The 19,185-nt window shown below is 37.4% G+C and overlaps 5 protein-coding genes across 9 annotated transcripts; 2 read left to right on the top strand and 3 right to left on the bottom strand.

The window, feature by feature from the left end:
* The first annotated feature begins 447 nt into the window (after positions 1 to 447).
* Atg1 (serine/threonine-protein kinase unc-51-like protein Atg1) lies at positions 448 to 4,831 on the top strand. Of its 2 annotated transcripts, none has more exons than XM_033466264.2 (13): positions 448 to 957; positions 1,053 to 1,145; positions 1,465 to 1,515; positions 1,620 to 1,689; positions 1,788 to 1,964; positions 2,039 to 2,273; positions 2,376 to 2,690; positions 2,787 to 3,035; positions 3,125 to 3,378; positions 3,474 to 3,842; positions 3,923 to 4,050; positions 4,119 to 4,254; positions 4,325 to 4,831. In XM_033466264.2, exons 1-13 carry the CDS (start codon positions 868 to 870, stop codon positions 4,396 to 4,398), a joined length of 2,241 nt encoding a protein of 746 aa, XP_033322155.1. In that variant the 5' UTR covers positions 448 to 867; the 3' UTR covers positions 4,399 to 4,831. The 2 variants fall into 2 exon arrangements, with proteins under 2 accessions (XP_033322155.1, XP_033322153.1); XM_033466262.2 differs by having other exon boundaries at positions 449 to 957; positions 2,766 to 3,035.
* On the bottom strand, positions 4,771 to 6,247 carry Tspo (Translocator protein). Its single transcript, XM_033466265.2, has 3 exons — positions 6,027 to 6,247; positions 5,250 to 5,462; positions 4,771 to 5,165 (listed from the first exon to the last, which is right to left on the bottom strand). The coding sequence occupies exons 1-3, from the start codon at positions 6,132 to 6,134 to the stop codon at positions 4,971 to 4,973; spliced, it is 516 nt and encodes a 171-aa protein (XP_033322156.1). The 5' UTR covers positions 6,135 to 6,247; the 3' UTR covers positions 4,771 to 4,970.
* Positions 6,248 to 7,662: 1,415 nt separating this feature from the next.
* Positions 7,663 to 11,509, bottom strand: LOC117218125 (transmembrane protein 120 homolog). 2 transcript variants are annotated; one of them, XM_033466261.2, is made up of 7 exons: positions 11,201 to 11,509; positions 10,398 to 10,513; positions 9,777 to 9,895; positions 9,542 to 9,700; positions 9,372 to 9,464; positions 9,076 to 9,293; positions 7,663 to 8,996 (listed from the first exon to the last, which is right to left on the bottom strand). In XM_033466261.2, exons 2-7 carry the CDS (start codon positions 10,464 to 10,466, stop codon positions 8,587 to 8,589), a joined length of 1,068 nt encoding a protein of 355 aa, XP_033322152.1. In that variant the 5' UTR covers positions 10,467 to 10,513; positions 11,201 to 11,509; the 3' UTR covers positions 7,663 to 8,586. The 2 variants fall into 2 exon arrangements, with proteins under 2 accessions (XP_033322152.1, XP_033322151.1); XM_033466260.2 differs by lacking the exon at positions 11,201 to 11,509 and having other exon boundaries at positions 10,398 to 10,853.
* A 1,159-nt stretch (positions 11,510 to 12,668) lies between these two features.
* On the top strand, positions 12,669 to 15,595 carry sad (Cytochrome P450 family protein sad). 2 transcript variants are annotated; one of them, XM_076522705.1, is made up of 6 exons: positions 12,669 to 13,515; positions 13,709 to 13,911; positions 13,976 to 14,310; positions 14,433 to 14,657; positions 14,767 to 14,979; positions 15,211 to 15,595. In XM_076522705.1, exons 1-6 carry the CDS (start codon positions 12,986 to 12,988, stop codon positions 15,322 to 15,324), a joined length of 1,620 nt encoding a protein of 539 aa, XP_076378820.1. In that variant the 5' UTR covers positions 12,669 to 12,985; the 3' UTR covers positions 15,325 to 15,595. The 2 variants fall into 2 exon arrangements, with proteins under 2 accessions (XP_076378820.1, XP_033322150.2); XM_033466259.2 differs by having other exon boundaries at positions 12,672 to 13,515; positions 13,709 to 13,899.
* Rnb (BTB/POZ domain-containing protein Rnb) lies at positions 15,438 to 18,972 on the bottom strand. Of its 2 annotated transcripts, XM_076520712.1 has the most exons (7): positions 18,828 to 18,972; positions 18,461 to 18,694; positions 18,107 to 18,327; positions 17,301 to 18,023; positions 17,057 to 17,232; positions 16,706 to 16,973; positions 15,438 to 16,621 (listed from the first exon to the last, which is right to left on the bottom strand). In XM_076520712.1, the coding sequence occupies exons 2-7, from the start codon at positions 18,512 to 18,514 to the stop codon at positions 15,688 to 15,690; spliced, it is 2,376 nt and encodes a 791-aa protein (XP_076376827.1). In that variant the 5' UTR covers positions 18,515 to 18,694; positions 18,828 to 18,972; the 3' UTR covers positions 15,438 to 15,687. The 2 variants fall into 2 exon arrangements, with proteins under 2 accessions (XP_076376827.1, XP_033322147.2); XM_033466256.2 differs by lacking the exon at positions 18,828 to 18,972 and having other exon boundaries at positions 18,461 to 18,819.
* Between the last annotated feature and the right edge of the window lie 213 nt (positions 18,973 to 19,185).

Raw genomic sequence — 19,185 nt, forward strand, 5'->3', positions numbered from 1 at the left:
GTCAATTACATTTTCAACATTCTTACGATTGGATCCCGGTAAAACAAAATTTGGACAATGATTTTATACAATTATACATATGTTTATACGATCATCCAAAAGTGCTCGGGTCACTATTGAAAATCTATGCATATATGGACACGTATAATTGTACAATGTACATATGTATAATGTACTTGAAGAATCCTTAGAGTCTAATATTTAGATTAAAATACAAGCATAAAGGGTTCCGCTTAAGTCAGCGGTGGTGTGTAATGCAGCTGCATTGTATACGACGTATTATAAGTCAAGACCTCCGAAATGAAAAATTGCGATCAAATTCGCAGTTGTTTGTAATGTCGGTAATCTTTTTTTCATTGTGTAAAAATATGTACATATATGGAAACATGTTACGGGTCTCGAATCCGATCGTCACGTACCTGTTGGTGTTAACACGAAACACGACCTCTATGCGCGATCGTCTGACATTTTGCGACGGCAATTGTACGACACAGTAGGTGCTCCGCTGTGTTTTGTATTTTCGAGCATACTTTGTTGTCAGTGTAGTGATACGGGTCGATGATTAACGTGAATTTACGAGGTCGAATAAAATGTAGACCAATATAGTTTTTTCGATTGAAGACATCCGGGAGAGAGAGGAGAAAAGGAAAGAATAGAATAGAAGAGAAAAGGATCGAAGAGACTGAGTCGGGGCAGGCTGCACATGAGAGAGCACATCGTACAGGCCGCGACTTTTCTCACAACGCTTATCGATCTCTCCGCAGGCGATGCATCTCCTTTGCCAGTTCTTTTATGTTTGTAAACGATTGAGTGCGATTGTCAAAGGTCGGTGAAACCTTCTCGATCGCCGAGTAATCAGGATCAAGAATGGAAATCGTCGGCGACTACGAGTACAACACGAAAGATCTGATAGGCCACGGCGCATTCGCTGTAGTCTTCAGAGGTAGACATCGTAAAGTAAGTGTTTGATTTATTTTAGTCTGAAAATGTGATCTCCGATGGAAACGATTAGAACGATTCGGCATCGGTGAACGGGTCTTTTGTTTTTACAGAAACCAAATTTCGTTGTGGCAATTAAAAGTATCACTAAAAAGAGTCTAGCGAAGTCGCAGAATCTTCTTGGGAAAGAGATCAAGATTTTAAAGGTACATCGATGCTGTAGTTAATTTCTTTCGAGCATGTTAAGGTTTATAAATTAATTTGTTATTTGTACTTCAATTACGAATGAACTCGTGCTTGTGCTACCGTCATTATTTTTATTCAAATTCAGCTATAAACAATATTGTTTCTCTTTAATACATAATGAATTCATTTTAACATTCGCTAATTAAGAGACTTTATTAAACAAGCATAACCTTTTACTACAAGTTCTACGAATTAATTGTTTAAAATCTTCGAGGCCAAAGTTATTCTCCTCTAATAAGAAGTCGTTGTTTTGTTGTTGACTAATACATTACGTTACAGGAACTAACAGAACTGCATCATGAAAATGTTGTTGCGTTATTGGACTGTAAGGTTAGTATTTTATGTTTTTCGCTGAATACCAAATAATTCAGTTTATCTACTTACACAAATTATATATCGATGTTTCCGTTCTAATGTAATCACAAATTATTTAGGAATCTAATCATTATGTCTTCCTGGTTATGGAATATTGTAACGGAGGAGACTTAGCGGATTATTTAAGCGGTACGTTTATCAAAAAAGTATCAAAGAACATCTTCTGCGAGCAGAAGTTTGTCCTATATCCGTTGTATTATATTTCAAATTTATTATGTTCATACTAGCGAAAGGCACTCTCTCCGAAGACACTATCAGAGTGTTTTTAAAGCAATTAGCAGGCGCGATGAAAGCGTTGCATGCCAAAGGCGTAGTCCACAGAGATCTGAAGCCACAAAACATTTTGCTCAGTCACAATTGTGGTAAAGCTTGTCCTCAGCCACATCAAATAACTTTAAAGATTGGTAAGGAACGATCCAATCGATTCACAGACAAAATGCAAGCATCATTAATTTTTAGAATATATTCTACGTTTCAGCGGATTTTGGTTTCGCTAGGTTTTTACAAGACGGTGTAATGGCGGCGACGTTATGTGGATCGCCGATGTACATGGCTCCCGAAGTCATAATGTCGCTTCAGTACGACGCGAAAGCAGATCTTTGGTCTTTAGGAACAATCGTCTTTCAGTGTCTTACTGGAAAAGCACCGTTTCAAGCTCATACTCCTCAAGCTTTAAAATTATTTTATGAGAAAAATGCGAATCTTGGTCCTAAGTATGTTATAATAACTAAAATATATTATCGTATGCGGCAAAAGTTTGTTCTATTTATTTAATTCGTACGATGTATATTATTTATTTTAATGCGCTGTTTTAGAATTCCACCCGGTACCTCGCCTGAATTGTCAGATTTATTGATGGGTCTACTGAGGCGTAACGCCAGGGATCGTATGCCCTTCGACGAATTTTTTGGACATCCTTTTCTTCAAGGATCTAGAGAAAGTCCGAGTCCAGTTCCGGCCGAGCTTCCCGCTTCGCCTGGAACTTTGATAATCCAGGAAGGAGCAGCTGCTGTAACAAGATCGGAACCAGACACAACAAGCCCGTGTTCCAGTCCTGAAGATGACTTTGTACTTGTGCCAAGTGATCTGAGCAGTGACATGGACAATAATCCTAACACGCAACAAGTTAAGTAAGTCATGCGTTCTTGTTCTGTAAAGATTTCAGAATCGTACATCAGCGACATTATTTCACTAACGTTGACTAGGTATATCAAACAAACAAATAGAGAGGCGGTAAGTCCACCAAGGCCCTGTTTCTTACCCATTTTGGAACCCATTCCCGTACCATCTCAAAGAAGTATAGCTCAGCCGTCGTCTCCTTCCACCAATACGAGGTCTGGAAGCAGCGTTGTTCCACGCTCTCAACCAATCAGTATGAAACGTAGCGTGGATTCGCATAGAAGTCATGCTCCCGACATTGGCTCTCTTAGTCCGCCTAGTGTTCAATTTGTAATTGGTACGCCACCCAGCAGAAGGTGTGTAAATGATCTTCTATGCATTCGTTATCTTACTATTTTATTTTAAAATGCATTTATTTTAAATGCATCATCGTGATTATTTTCAGATTAAGTGAAACACCCCCGCCACCAAACACATGGCAAGTTAGCCCTGTTACGAGGTATTCGCATACTTCTAGCGGCACGTCACCGTTGAGACGTTCAACCGGAAACAACAGTGCGTCCTCGCCGCTACTAACAGGACCGTTGGCAGTGTTGGGTTCGCCTACATCGAGAGCTTTTCAGGATAATAACAACACGTTGAGGCATTCACCTGTTATTCCTTTTGGTACAAGAGCTGTCACTCTTCCGGAAATATCTGGTATTTAATCTGTTGCATCTTCTGGTATTGTATTTGTTGACTTTGAGAACATAGTCGGGCGGGGATATAACTGACCTTTTTTATTGAAAATTTAGAGGCTGGTAGTTTTCAAAACCTCCTACCAGAAATAAATCCTACAGCAAAGGATGATCGTCCCTTAACGTTCATCGCTCCCGAACTCCCGGAGGAAACGCTTTTAGAACGGGAACATAGCGAGATATTAGCGAAGTTGAACTTTGTTGTTGCACTATGCGAATGTGTGTGCGAGGTGGCGAGAACGAGAGCAGGTCCTTTAGGCGCACCTCTGGGTGGCATTGAACAAGCAAGCAATGCGGCGACAAGAAGAAGGGCCGAGCAAGTCATTCTACTTGTTCGTGCTCTTCAATGGCTCAGTTCTGGATTAAGTCTCGCAACGCAACAACTTAAAGCTGGCAGACTACAACCGACTGCCAGCGTTAAAAACGGTAATGATACGTTTATTTTGCTTACGATTAGCTGTGTACTCGAAATTCGACGTTTCTAAAACTTCTTCAACGTATTTTAGTTTTGAATACAATGAATGAAAAATTCCGATCGTGCTTAACAGAATGCAAACAATTGAATAGTGCTGGACTTCTTCATCAAACAGGAGCTACAGCAGACAAAATCCTTTATAATCATGCTATACAAATGGTAAATATTATTATTAACGCGATTATTATCGCGAACTCGATATTATTTGTCTCTATATTTTTTCACAGTGTCAGTCGGCAGCACTGGATGAATTATTTGGTAATCCTGCAGAATGTTTCCAACGATATCATACGGCACAAATATTGCTACATTCGTTATCACAGCATGTCAGTCACAGTCAAGATAGAGCTCTTCTTATAAAATGTAAAGTATTTTGGTCGTATGCACGCGTTAATGTGAAACGAAAATAATTAATCCTTTCGGTCTATTTCAGACAAGGATGCTGTTGAAAAACGCTTGTACGTACTCCAACAGCAAGGTTACATTTACGCAACAGATCCTACATAGCGCTTATGAGATATGGAAGCAGGATACAAAGACCCGCCCAAACCCGTACCGTATTCGATACCTCTCTTCTGTAAGATATTCTGCCCTATTCTGTATAAAAGATGTTAATTCATTGATCATACTGCACAGAGGTGGCATTGTAGAAAGAAGAAGCAAAACTAAGATTTAAGCGTAATATAGTGAAGAGTTTGTTAGATCAACACAGAATAGGGTAGATTAACCCATGAAAGAGTACGAAAGTGATTCTTTACAGGTTTCTTTATATGATTTTATTAATGACGCGGATAATGAATTATAATTACATATGTAATGTATATATTATATAATACATATATATATACATATGTATATATATATTTATTGTAATGTACGTATGGTTGATTAACTAACCTTTATTTCATATCAAATAATAAAAATATGTATACTAACGGTATTTTGCATTCAATGCAAGGCACATTATCTTCTTAAACAACAGTGATGCAATAATTATAAAAACGAAAAGTACGAAGCATTGTTTTATAATAAGTAATGTTTCAGATTGGTGCGTTTCACTATGAATCCGTAGCTCAGGATTATTTAGTTTTTCCATCTGTAACAGCTTCTACTTTTGGTTTGTTATCTCTGTAAATGACATAGTTCAATGCAGCGGCGAGAGAAGTCCAAGCGAAATAAGGAATGATCAAACAGCCGGCGAGTTTGTTCACCTGGTAGAAGGAAAATCCCACGGCTAAGGTGCTTCCCCACAATAGAACAATGTCACACAAGGCCTATAAATACAACGGATGCGAGATATTAGAAGAATCAAGATTGAGTTAGTAGTTAGAAGGGTACAATTATTATTTATAACGTACCCATTTCACGTTATGTAGCCCAAAGTATAGCGGAGACCAAGCCCAGTTTAGTAACAAATTTGTTCCATAAATAGAAAGTGGCAGGGTTGCCTTTTCAAAACCACCTCCATCTTTCCATACTAAATAGGAAGAGTAACCCATTGTGCAATATAAAGTTGTCCATACTGGAGCAAACATCCAGTTTGGTGGAGTCCAAGAAGGTTTGTTCAAGGTCTTGATAAGATTTAAGAAAAAAAGTGTATATCTACAAGATGTAGGTACAGAATAATTAATATTCGAATATTAAGTGTTTTGTTTCCCTTTAATCAAAAATGTGGTACAGGTATCCTATCGTTTTAAATACAGTGATAATCACAGTTAAGTACAGTTAAGTCCGTTGTTCGTATAGAAGAGTAAAAGAGTCGAAATTAATTAAGTATCTTTAAATAATGGTTATTATTTTTTCAGAACTATAATTCACATCGTTAAGTTAATGTTTGATCGATTGTTTCAAAAAATTATTCACGTAAGTATACCTATCGCGTATACCGCTCCTCGTATGACTCAATATCACGATCAAGCACGATTACTCTTAGGTCCGTGCATGTACATACTACATGAATTATAGACCGATACAAAAAGAGACATTGATTTCATGAGATTCATTGCACATAATCATTTATACTTTTGCATCGCTTAGTACTTATATAGCGATAATGCCCAGTTGTAACGATTTGTTCTCAAACTGGAAATTACGCCGAATTTATGTATTATGAAAAACGAAACGATTTTAATTACCTCGTACCATGTCTTCACACTATTGCTTGCGAAGTAAGCACCAGCCCATCCTCCAATATTCGGATGTATAATACCAATTACGATAGGCCAAGACATTTTTACAGGCATATTATCCGTAAGCGCGAATTATTCCACCTTCGTCACAATCTATTTATCGAATGTCGATAGCAAAGAGTATGAACGAGCAAATGCTACTTCGAGGCCCTCTATGCTACTTCATGTTACCGCGAACGTTTCTTCGATAGTGTAACCATAAACGAGGTTGTTGGTACAGGTTTACACTTAGCACTAGCAACCAATGTAAATTTTTATCACCCACTATGTTTAGGCAGATTATGCAAGATTATGATGCCAAAACGATGAACAGCATCGCTATGATCATTTTGAGGCCAATAACCAGGGGTTGAAAATAGTTATTTTATCGGTTCCAGTTCTTGAAACAGTTATAAGGAACCGGATAAGTTTCATAACTGTTACGTGGTACATGTATCGGTTTCGGTTCCGACTCTTAAGAACCAATATTATTATATATCGGTTTTTCATGTTAACTATTATTTTTCGGTTATATTTCGAATTCAAGGCTTGTACCACGTTCCGAGGTACTAGGTACCCTCGCTTGTTTCGGAGGACTATAAGAGCGTTTAAACGTTTATAGTATTTTGAACGATGACACTCTGGGTTATATATCCTTAATTAACTAAAGGAGGTGTTACATTATCGGTTAAAATATAACTGGAACCTTTTTAAACTATGGAACACAACACACATAACGTTTACAAGTAATTTAAAACTTGTGCATAAATGTTGTGTGGGATTGTATGTAGAAGTAACATGTATATTGTGTAAAAAATTCGAAATATAACTGAAATACATAACAGATATACCTCGTAACATTGAGGACCATGAAACTTCTTCGGTTTTCCGTAACTGTTTCAGTCAGAACCGATCTGCTATTTTTGGAACCTTTTCAATCCCTGCCAATAACTCTTCAATTATATTTTAGTCGAATCAGATTAAAAACGAAAATGAAGGATTTATTCACATACATACAGTAAATTCTCCCCAATTGTGCTTCAGCTTGTAAACAGAAATGGACAATTCGGGAAGAGGAGATACGATTTTTCGAGCCTCGCGGCCCGTTTTCATAGTTGTCGATTGTCCACAATGATAAAAACGAAGCGCAAGGCTCGAATAATCGTATCACCTAATCCCAAATTTTTCATTTTTGTTCATAAACGGACAGACAATTGGGGAGAATTTACTCTTGTATACACATGTTTTTGCGTTATACCGCTTAACTTTTGTTATATACAGATCTAAGCAAGTACGTATGTAGCTTCATTCGTGCGAATACTCTAGCACACAATTTCTATAATCGTCTATATTTTATTGAGCGAAGAATGAATAATATTTAAGGTTTTATTATCTGTCAGAGGTAATACTGTAGGTGTATATAGATGTATACAGCTTTCTATATTTGCAATTAGATAAATAAGTGCGTGGTACGATCAGGTACACGATTGTTATGATATTTTACGATAAAATTAACAAATTCGGTCACACACCGATTAAAGGTATCTTATAAAGAAAATGGAAATAGAGGTGTAAATAAAAATAGGAAATTGATTATTTTAATATATATATATATATATATACATATATATATATGCGAAGAGCGATATTATTTTTATTTACACATACAATTTAATAAATACATTAAAAACAAATAATATTTATATTACATACACTTTTTGGAGTGTCATGCACGACATACGAATAACTATTTTAGCAGCAGAGTGAGCACTGACATACAAAGGTGTGCGTGAGTACATGTTATTCTAATTAAATAATCATGGCATAAATGTATGCAGAGCGTTACAATGATAACTTCATAATGATAATTCATGTTTCGTATGTACCATTACCAGTTATTTACCAACACGGTCTCTCCTTCGCAAATATGTCCGATGTCTTTCACATTTATGTTTAGAGGCAGACTAAAAAATTTTAAAAAATAAAGAACTCATAAAAAAGCTGCAAAAGGTATAGTATATTGTTTCCTGCATGATATCAGTGAAATGTATGACTAATTGTAAGTTAGATTAATACCTAATACAACGAAATTTTGAAAATGAGCGTGACAAATACACGTTCATATTTTTTTTTACATTTTAACAGCATATACAAGAATAAAGCTTTAAGGTAGTACAGCCATATAAAGTTAATCGGTCCCTGGAGATATGAAAAGGTATAGAAAAAGAATGCTTCCGAGAAAATTATTTCTAGGTATGTTGCAACGAGCTGGAACGCTAGTTAACTTAGTCTTGTGCTTAGTAATAGTTGTAGAAAGACGTTGATTCACAGAAGAAAGAATCCGGTAAATTGTAGAACGTTCCATCTACTTTTTGGTATTCTGTGCACTTTTTCGTTCAGAACTAATATATCTAACTACTTGGTTTCTCAGACTGCTATTATCTTTGCATTTTGCTCATTCTTTATTATTATTTTTCTCTCATTCTCGCCTCGTTGGTCAATGTACTTGATACACGTTATTGTCTTTTTAATCAAATTTTGTATCCTTTGCGTCCTCTTCATTATTCACCTCTCTTTTTTTCTCGGCTTTGGATGCAAACACTCCGGGAAGATGATCTCTCACACGTTGTCTTAACTTTTGAGGAATCACCATAATAGTAGTTATCATATTACCGAGGAAGAGGACCAGGAACATTGCACTGAGAACTGGAACATGCCACGTAGCTTCCAAATGGGATGTTAACGTATATAACATGTACGCGTTATACAATTGGAATAGATATCCGATAAAAAGGAATGGTAAGAGAAACGACAGTCCCCGCCACATCCACGAATGAAAACCTTCTATAGTGATATCCATATTATGTCTTTCGCCTAATGCTTTCAAGCGATATAAAACACCGCGTTGATAACAGAATTGCAAATACTGCACGAAACCTGTAAATGAAAATTACGGCAATGAAATTTTGAATGAACATTTATAAAGATCCAAATCGTTTGATAAGAACCAACTTACTAATGTACGCGTTGAACCACATAAATTGTTGTCGAAATGCATACCATGGCCCTGTGTTAGGCCATACTAGCAAAACTCCAGAAACCACGGTCGAAAGGAAATGGTGAAATCTCCACCAGCCTTTAATTCTCGAACCGTTTACTTTCAATATACTTTCCCTTATCGTCAGCGTACAATAGTACCAGACTAAAAGGAACATAAAACTAAGTTCCAAGGTTCTAAAAAAATGTGCATTATAAAATATTAATATAATATAAAAGCAAAAGAAGTACAATATAAAATAAATAATGTTTTACCTGATATTAGTTACTAGGTTTATCACAGATAAAATAAAACCAATTACAGAAAGGACTAATTTGAACTTTTCATATTCATCCTTATACTTGAATCTGAAAAAGGTTACAACAAATTACAATTGTATAATACTCGTTATACGTTTCGATATAAACATCGTAACTGTGCTCACTTATCGCTTTTATTTAATATGGAAACGTTAACACTGCCTAAAATAATTTGAAGGTATGTGCCATTTGCTTTTGGTAATGTTTGTTCTATTTCATGTAATTGCTGCTTCCTCTTCGTCATATGCTTGTCTAGACTCTGTCGTGCTCCGCTCGCGTGTAATCTGATTAAAATCATGAAAAATTTGTTACGATTCATGAAAAATAGTAACGATCAGTTTATTAGAATTATTTACTTACTGTTTCAACGATTTTGATATTACACCCATCCTATACCTCTGATGAGAAATGCCTTTCAAGCATTTTACCTGGAGTTCGCTTACCTCTTCTAATTTTGCAAGATATTCCCTGTTTAGTGCCTATATATGACAATATAAAAATGTTCTTCTTACCGATTGCTCCATAATATGCTTTCTTACAAAGAAAATGTAATAGCGAAAACATTGTCAACTCTGAAACTAATGAAAACTATATTCGTTCCTATGTAACGAATTGTCTCGGATCCCAACGTATTAGCGTACGATTCCTCCGTATAGTCTCAAATAAGGTTTTCGTTCCTTTCTTCTCTGTTTCGAGCAACCCCCAGCCAAACGATTAAAACAGACTCTTGTTTTTAACTTTGCTGTGTTTCACATTATTATTTTTAAAGCATTAAGTGCAAGAGTATTACAGCGGATACCACAGAAGAATAAATAAGTACTTTCTCGGACCGAACCACTACCTAATTTCGATAGTGATTTATGTTCTTCGAACACCGGTTTGGAGTGTCGCTATGCATAAATAAAGGGACACGCTTAACCTAGGTTGACGTTAAACTATCGACGACATTAACGTCTCGGTTTAACGAGAAATATATCTTACTTCTAATTCCTTGTAATCTTGTGCTAAGTCGTTCCAATCTTTCAGACAAGATTCAACATCAGTGTCCATTGTGGCGACGAAAAAGATGATTGAAAATGATGATGACCAAGAACTACCTAAAAATTCAATGTATGTACATACATATGTACACCAACGTAATGTACACTACGGCCGCGGCCGGTCGTCGTATGTATTGCTGCGGCTGAGTAAACCACTTCCTCGTAGATCTAGCAACAGAGTGCTCTAGAAGCTGTGTTTCGATTATCGTGATCTTCAGGGCCGACGTATGATAAGAGCGTTCTCTCAAAAATAACTGCACTACATAATCCGCGGGAGGAAAAGGATAGCGATTGCCTTCGAAATGTCATTTGCGACGAGAATTTTATGTTACATTCCGAATTGAGAAACGATACCGAACGAAATGCAAATCGACGTCGCCGGATGGGTCACGGAGTCAAATTTCGGTAAGCGTGTACGCGGCGGCGTTTAAAAATTCGATCAAAATATTCTGGCCAAATTAAATGTAATCGGACGTGACGAAATTTGTCCAGATTATTTCTCAATTGAATCGAACTTACGCAATTCCGATAATAATCCCTGTATCATTTTACTCGTAAAACTTTCTATTTCCACGCTCTGTTCCCGTGTCATATCTTGCGAATAATTTTGCCACGATATAATTATATCACGACACATTGTATATATTTAAATAAATACAATTAAATCCATTCAGCTTTATCCATGTAAATTATGCTGTATTTTTCTTCGATACAAAATTTGACAGTCCAACAGAATAAACTTACTTTTTCGTATAAAGTAACTTCTTCAAACATTCGAGTCCCGAAGCCTGATTCCATCGCTATTTTTGTTTGAACGGTGCCGTAACGGTAATTTATGAAGGCGCACACTTGTTTTCGTCTTTTTACTTATTCGCGCAGCACGGACTTGTAAATAATTGCGGATTCTTTGATTTCGAGGAGCATATAATACATTTGAAAATTTCAACGTTAGTTATGTCGTATTTTGCCGGACGCGTGAATTTTTTCACGGTTGTTGACCATAAGGGGACACACAAAACAGAGTGGATGAGAAAGTAGAAAGAATAAGTTAGCGAGAAAGCAAAAATCAAAAGAGATAGAAAGAGACCGAGAGAGAGAGAGAGAGAGAGAGAGAGAGAGAGAGAGAGAGAGAGAGAGAGAGATGAACGAAGACTAAAATGTTATATAAATAGTTCTGGCAGTAAACACATCGCTTCATGTGAAATTCTATGCATGTATGTACTTCATTTCGTCCAACACGCAGATTCCTTGACCTCGTATTGCGACAGCGTGACACGCCGACACGGAATACATTGTCCATCGGTTTCTTTTCCCCATGAATTCATTGCTTTCAATTTTATGCACCTACAAAGACCAACCGTAGACAGATGGCATGATTCTTTCCCTCGGTGAATTTTAATGCTCTCACTGCTAGCTCTAGAACTGTATCCACAGAAAATACAACTGAATCTTCTAGAGAAGGCACACCAGCATAATAATATAAATTGTGTATTACGTAGTCACATAAATGCTGAAAATGCCGATAAAAAAAACTACGATGGACGTGTTTTAGATGTTTTCCCGCTAATAAAAAAGTAGGTCGATTCTCTATCATGCTACATATTCTAAAGAAAGTAATCAGGGTGAAGACGGTATTAGCTGCATTACTTGTAAACGCTATCGTCTCTTTCAAAGTCTTCATTTTTCATTCAGCTATGCTGAACGATTAACCTGATTAACCTTTCGTCTAGATATATCATTCCGGAAGAGTGGTCCCTACAATACATATAATGTTTGTAGGTATGTACATCTTAAGAGTTTGCGAATGTTTGTAGGAATATAAGCACCGTGTAAACATCTTTTCGCAAAATTTCTACCTAATTAAGAGAATTACATTTGAGAATTACACAGTTGCACGACAAATTGCCAGCAATAAGATTATTTAATGTAATTCGTTATTCTCTGTTTTCGAGATATGTAGGTATCTAATGTCTCCCCTCCCGATGTAAGAAATTTCGGCTAGAGATTCAAATACATCCGATAATGGTAAATAGTGTGCAGTAGACGTTACAATGGTTTCGGGATGACCACGAGATCATGAGACGAAGATGAATAATAGACGTTTAATAGTAATTAAAAATCAGTGTGCGTAATCGGTCTACTTCTTAATACGGTAAGAAATTTATAGTACAATATTTATCACTGTTAAATATAGAGTCACGCATGCTCGTCTGAAACAAGAAACGATTAGTCTGCAAAAGGTGTCCGATTTGACACGTGCCAATACGTATGATTACCGTGAAAGAACATTCCGCAACCTTCAAGCACACGACAGTTATCGATTGCATTTCTGTCGAACGAAAGAAGCTTCAGTGGGTCCATCTGTGAGTCGACGGACGGCCGTCTGATTTCCCGCGTTCCACAGTAAACAGTAATAATGCTATCGAAAGCTCGATACGACAGTAAGAAATGTTCCATTAGCAAAACTTAGCCGAGGTTGCCGGAGCTTACAGTATTTCCTACTCCAATCGTAAAAGTGAAAGGAAAAACATGAACATTACGCGAAATTGTCTTAAAGCTGCGGGAAAAGTCAGCCACATCCAGGGTAATATTTCATCGAATTATTGTATACCGGATTGCAGTTACGTAGGGGCGAAGAGGATCGACGATTCGTCCGATATCGCGAAGACTGCTGACGGCGCTGCACAATTGAAAATCGAAATCGTCGAGAAATCGTGCGAGAAAGAGAGAAGTTATGGTGTTGCGAATAAAGCAACTGCTACCGGAAGTGATCTGCAGCAAGCACCGGAACCGCAAGGTCTACCTTTGTTTGGAACGCTTTTCTCGTTTTTACTTGCTGGTGGCGCGAAAAGACAGCACGAATACGTGGACAAAAGACATAAGCAGCTGGGTCCGGTTTACAGAGAAAGACTGGGGCCAGTTACGGCAGTGTTTGTCAATTCCCCGCAAGAGTATCGTAGAATCTTTCGGATAGAGGGAGCGGCGCCGAAACACTTCCTACCGGAAGCTTGGTTGCTATACAACGATATACGAAAATGTCGGCGCGGACTACTCTTCATGTATGTAAATCGTCAATCAGTGTTAACGCTTTAGCTACCGGACATCTATCGACAGAATAATCGATTAGAAAATCCATTATGTAGTTGTCTTTTATTCTTGAAAGATCGTTGAATCTAAATCGCCGGCAGGTAAAGTCTAAAGGCAGCTAACAGAGTTTTTATTGTCAACCATTATACCGACACCTTTGAACAGGAACGGAGACGAGTGGATGCATTTTCGAAAAATATTGAATAAGGTAATGTTAGTGCCGGATCCGACAAATCTGATGGCTGGTCCATGTGAACAGGCAGCCAAAGAACTGACACGGAAATGGCAGAAACAGATGGAGACCGATGCTGTGATACCAGACTTACAGGTTCAACTGTATCGGTGGTCCATAGAGGGTAAAAATAAATGTAAAATCACGTGAAACGTCTGAAAAAAAACAACAAAAAACTAATTTAATTTTAACTTTTATAGCAATGGTTGCAACATTGATGGGCATCCACTGGCACAATTGCAAACACGAGCTGTCTCGAGATTTCGTAAAATTGGCGAGAACGTTGCACAAAGTATTCGAATACTCTGCTAAATTAGCCATAATGCCAGCTAAAGTTGCCATGAATTTACGACTTCCAGTTTGGATGAAGTTCGTTACAGCCGTAGACGCAACATTCGAAATGGTTCGTGTTTTGGTACCACGAATGATCGAATTAGGTGGCGACGGCTTGCTAAAGAAAATGTTGGACGAAGGGATTCGAGAAGAAGATGCAATTTGCATTGTGACCGATTTTATTTTAGCGGCTGGAGACACGGTATAAACCTGTAGATACATACTTGTATATGTACATACCTATGTACTTTATGTATGTATGCAAATATAAGAAATTTCCATGAAGATATAAAAGTAATCGTGCGAACATAATTTGAATTATAGACAGCGACCACTTTGCAATGGATTCTGTTGTTAATGTCCAATCACCCTTACAAGCAAGAAGAACTGTACAACCATTTGAAAAAACTTCCAGAGAAGAAAGTGCTACAGGATGGGCAGTTGAGAGGCGTAATTAAAGAAACTCTTCGATTATATCCCACCGCGCCATTCATCTCGCGATATTTGCCGGAAGACAGTGTGATTGGTAATTATTTCGTGCCAAAAGGGGTAAGTGATCTTGTCGCTATGGTGTTGAAAATATTATTGGAAAATGTGAAATGCAAGAGAGAGAGAGAGAGGGAGAGTACTGTGAATTACGGTATCGAATTGATTTTAGGAATTGATAGTGTTATCAATTTATTCGAGCGGTCGTGATAGCAGAAATTTTTCACGACCGAACGAGTTTCTACCGGAAAGATGGATCAGAACGGATGAAGGTACTTACCGCAGTTTATTAAATCCACACGCGAGTCTACCGTTTGCTTTGGGTGCGAGAAGCTGTATCGGTCGAAAAATGGCAGAAATACAAATACTGCTTGGTTTGTCGGAGGTATTCCAGCTGCTATATATTACAATCCAGAAACACATTGTTTATAATATATATTTATTAAATTGATTATTTCGTAAAATTGTGCAAGATAAACACTTGTATATGTTACATTCTTAAGATAAAATAACAAAAAAAGTACGGTTATATATATATATATATATATATATATATTAAATTAGTTGAACGAAATGGATATAGCAACAATTAATTACGTTTCTATGAATGTTTCAGCTTCTGAAATCATTCAAGATAGATTGCGTGAATAAGGATCAAGTGCAAATGATTTTGCATTTAATTTCCATTCCGTCGGAACCGATGCAATTAAAATTAACGCAAAGGATATGAAAAACGAGGCTGAGTCACGTAGAGTACGATTGTACAATGGTACAATGGTAAGGAAGAACATCTATGTTCGTTCTATTTTAGTCAATTCTAAATTCGACTCCTTTACACGTATATACAATTAGCATTTCAATGTATATTCTTTAAAGAAATTACACCTACAAACGTGTAATAATCAGTAAATGTACATCGATATTGCCTCTTAAAATATATTCACAGCAAGTACGATAATAGGGGCACGATGAATAAAGACTTTCATATTATAAAAATTTCATTGAGTGCGTCGTGATCACGATTGAACGACCAAATATATAAACTACGATTCCACTACTATTAATATCACAATTAAGTTAAATGACTTTGTCGTCAACGTTGGCACAGAACGCTATTAATTATCTGTCTCACCTCGGCCAAGAACTCATGGAAGCTATCGCTGTTGGAAAAGTCCTGAAATGCTTGTACTCTTTCCGAATGTGTCATAGAGGCTGTGAGAAAGCTCTTTACGCAGCAAGATTTCAATTCGTGACATGCGTTATTTTTCGCCCAATTCCAGGCTCTGCTGAAATTCTGATAATTCAGCTTGGAAATCGAGCTCTCTGTGAGAACATCCGACACGTCGTTCATTAGAAACTTGTCGGCCAACAATACGGCGTCCAATAAAGACTCGATGGTTCTGTTTTCAAAGGCAGCGCCATTCGCGGCGAGTAATAACGTGTGAAGACCTTCCCTCGACGTGTTTCGCAGCTTCACACGTTTTTTCCCCGATTCCGAAAAGTTTCCTTCGAGCATTGCAGAAAAGGCATCCGACTTTTGGCATAGCGTGTGTCTACAGGCATTGATGGTTGTGCCATCGTCCAACTCGAACGTGACAGTAGCCGGCTTAGGATGATTATCGTAAACTCTTGGGAAATCTGTCGATGCGGTGTCCGTGATCTGACACTTGTCTATCATTTCTGGCTGTATCTGCAGCGTGTTTGCTAACCGACAAATCGACCATATAGCATTCTTGTAAAGACTGTGCTGTTGGTCGGATAGCACGCGGAATATTAATGCCAAGCCACCGTAATTGTTCAGCAGGGACTTGAGAATATAGCGTGATTTAATTAAAAATGGTATCGAGACTGCGATTACCAATTTGTGAGCTTCGTCTCCGCGCAGTAGTATGGATGTCAGTTCACCTATTGCTCCACCGGTTTCGGCAAGAGCACATAACTGCCTTAAGTATTGCTCTGAACCGTATAACGTCTGAGCTTCAAACACGAAGCCTTGCTTCAACAGAGGCATTAAATACGCTCCATTTCTGTATAGAAGACTAAGCGTTAAGCAATTCAAATTCTATATAAAAATTCTATACCGTACTTTTAATTGGATCGTTTTTACTTACCTTACAATCCGTGTTAAAATCCTGGACGCCTTTGGGTTTTTAGCATGCCTGATATAAGCTGACAGTGGTTCGATGGTGGTAGAATCGGCCAGTCGTTCGATCGGATCGTTCGAATGACTCAGACGACTTAGTAAAACTAACGTCCATACGTTTGCATATTCACAGTTATTTACTATCGATTTATTTCCTTTTTCGGAAGTCTGGGGTTCTTCTGTCTCTGCAATCACCGATTTACAACTTTCTAGCGATTCCACTTCTTCTTGTGGTTCTGCGAAAAGATTCGTTATCTCACGTATCTAATCGAATTCATTACTTTATGTATATTCTATGGGAATATGTTGTTTTGCGAACCATCTTCGTTGTCCATAAATTCTGTATCACTACAAACTGGACTGTAATTATCTTCTGTATTTTCATCGTTCTCTAAGGAATCATAAAATGGTAATGGTGGCGTTGAAGGGGGCGAAGAAGAGACACTGGTCGCACTGCCTGGACTCCAGTCATCGCGATAATAATCCGAACTAAATCTGTGAAATCGAAGCATAGCGTTTATTTATTTCAGATTATATCATGAGAAAATCTAATAAAAACGTACCGTCCTAGATTGGTTTTGTTATACTTGAATTCTGTTTGTTTGTTAGGTGGCGATTCGTTGCCTCTTTTCTTCGAAATCCTAGTCTCCTCGTTACTTATGGTTTCCCTGACCATTTTTCTCAATCTAGTTACAAGAACATCAAGCAAACCATTCTTCACCATTATCACAATGCTCGGATCATCGTAGACAAATTGTGCCAAAGCATGCAATAACATAGGGTGGTACTTTTCATCCTGAGAACTTTGTAATAAAGACAGCATTAATTCTAAACCAGATCCAATTCTAATCCTTGCACGATTCACAGCTTCGCGACAGAATAAACATAAACTGGACAACATCTCTTTACACAATTCCGAGCGATCTTTAATGAGAATAATGAGACTTTCGATAGCGCCAGAATTTCCCAATATAGGACGGCATTCTGCTATTTGGCAGAGGTTGTACAAACACTTGACAGCCATTTTATTTTTCATACCGAGGCATTGTACGATGCATTTATAGCCTTGCAAATCTTTCTCCCCTCGAATTTGTTCGCTAACTCGAGGGTCAAGAGTACACAAAAATGCGCACATTGCTTTCAAACAAATCTCTATTAGTTCGGAAGCGGTTCTCGTGCTTGTTTCTAATTTCCCCACTGCCATTATTAATAATCCTGTAATTCTACGTATAACACCAGTTTCTAATATTTCTTCTCTGCTGCCTTCGTGTATGCTCCAAATGTTTCTGTACACAAGAGATATAAATCGATAGAACGGAGCACTATTAGACCCGATGAAATTATTTTTGATTAATCAAGACTTGATTACCTTATAGCTCTGACGCTCATTAAATAAGTTTGCGTATTTGTATTTAATTGTAAAAGATCAACTATAGCCTGAATCGCACCAGCTTTACAAAACGATTTGGCATGCCAATCGCACTCCGATAAGTTTCCAATTAATCTGCACGCGCGGCAGTGTAAAGTGCTTTCTAATTTTATATATTTTATTATAGAGACTATGTTATTTGCTATCTTAGATCCTCTAACCTGAAAAAGATGGTTTCAACGTTAGTTCAAAATAATTTTACTTCTTCTTTTACTATTTCTTTCAACCTTGCCTGACCGAACGATCCATGAACCGAACAGCCTTAAAAATATATGACGAGAAATCTCATAATACCTTTTCTCGTGCGTCCGAATGCAAGCACGCGTTCGCTAGAATGCTTAAAGTCATATTCAATATCTTCAAATTATGACAGCGAAGTAAATTTACTAAAATGCCCAATCCTCCATCTTTTGCAAACTGCTTGTAGCATTTGGGTTCATTTTTTAGTCGCACCAGGCACGAGGAGATCCCACTCTTGGAGTCTGTTTTGACATGTTTCAATAATTCCGGAAGTATTGGTTGCTCTTTCTTTTCGTCCATGGCCGACATATTTTTAGATAAATCGAGAAATGAACGAAAATTCGTTAATATTTTAGAGAAAACATAACCTCTAAATTGTGCTGCCAACGAGATTGACAGCTACACCTGTACAGTAACTTACAAAAGTAAGTCGAAAAGAAAAATACTGTAATTCGTAATTTTCTGCAATCAAAATTTATTGCGTTTTCACTGCATAAGGTCCACGTATCCACGATTCGATGTTTAAAGACAATGTACATCGATATATAATTCATTAATTATTTTATATAATTACTTTCTCAAAACACCCGCTACCAAGCTTTTAGTTCGTAAAAGACACGCTAGAGCGCTGTAATTTATTCCAATCTAGAGACCCTCGTGTTAGCATGCAGCAAGTATGTACATAGGTACATATCTATATACATTATACTACTGCATATGTATTCGTATGGTCGAAGCTTAGGCCTTAGGCCATGTCATATGCAAGTGTCATACTATAC

Source organism: Megalopta genalis, chromosome 1 (genome assembly GCF_051020955.1).
Source record: "Megalopta genalis isolate 19385.01 chromosome 1, iyMegGena1_principal, whole genome shotgun sequence".
Lineage (NCBI taxonomy): Eukaryota > Metazoa > Arthropoda > Insecta > Hymenoptera > Halictidae > Megalopta > Megalopta genalis.

Bases quoted from the DNA above. Each gene is read 5' to 3' on its own strand.
- Atg1 (XM_033466262.2), top strand. From the start codon at position 868: ATGGAAATCGTCGGCGACTACGAGTACAACACGAAAGATCTGATAGGC. The intron at 958-1,052 runs GTAAGTGTTTGA...TTGTTTTTACAG, and splicing joins TCAGAGGTAGACATCGTAAA to AAACCAAATTTCGTTGTGGC. The intron at 1,965-2,038 runs GTAAGGAACGAT...TCTACGTTTCAG, and splicing joins TCAAATAACTTTAAAGATTG to CGGATTTTGGTTTCGCTAGG.
- Tspo (XM_033466265.2), bottom strand. From the start codon at position 6,134: ATGCCTGTAAAAATGTCTTGGCCTATCGTAATTGGTATTATACATCCG. The intron at 5,463-6,026 runs GTAATTAAAATC...AATCTTATCAAG, and splicing joins GTGTGAAGACATGGTACGAG to ACCTTGAACAAACCTTCTTG. The intron at 5,166-5,249 runs GTACGTTATAAA...TTGTATTTATAG, and splicing joins GGCTACATAACGTGAAATGG to GCCTTGTGTGACATTGTTCT.
- LOC117218125 (XM_033466261.2), bottom strand. From the start codon at position 10,466: ATGGACACTGATGTTGAATCTTGTCTGAAAGATTGGAACGACTTAGCA. The intron at 9,701-9,776 runs GTAAGTAAATAA...GATTTTAATCAG, and splicing joins ATATCAAAATCGTTGAAACA to ATTACACGCGAGCGGAGCAC. The intron at 8,997-9,075 runs GTAAGTTGGTTC...TTTCATTTACAG, and splicing joins GTGGTTCAACGCGTACATTA to GTTTCGTGCAGTATTTGCAA.
- sad (XM_076522705.1), top strand. From the start codon at position 12,986: ATGAACATTACGCGAAATTGTCTTAAAGCTGCGGGAAAAGTCAGCCAC. The intron at 14,311-14,432 runs GTATAAACCTGT...TTTGAATTATAG, and splicing joins TTTTAGCGGCTGGAGACACG to ACAGCGACCACTTTGCAATG. The intron at 14,980-15,210 runs GTATTCCAGCTG...TGAATGTTTCAG, and splicing joins TACTGCTTGGTTTGTCGGAG to CTTCTGAAATCATTCAAGAT.
- Rnb (XM_033466256.2), bottom strand. From the start codon at position 18,715: ATGTCGGCCATGGACGAAAAGAAAGAGCAACCAATACTTCCGGAATTA. The intron at 18,024-18,106 runs GTAATCAAGTCT...TCTTGTGTACAG, and splicing joins ATGAGCGTCAGAGCTATAAG to AAACATTTGGAGCATACACG. The intron at 16,622-16,705 runs GTAAGTAAAAAC...TCTTCTATACAG, and splicing joins ATTTTAACACGGATTGTAAG to AAATGGAGCGTATTTAATGC.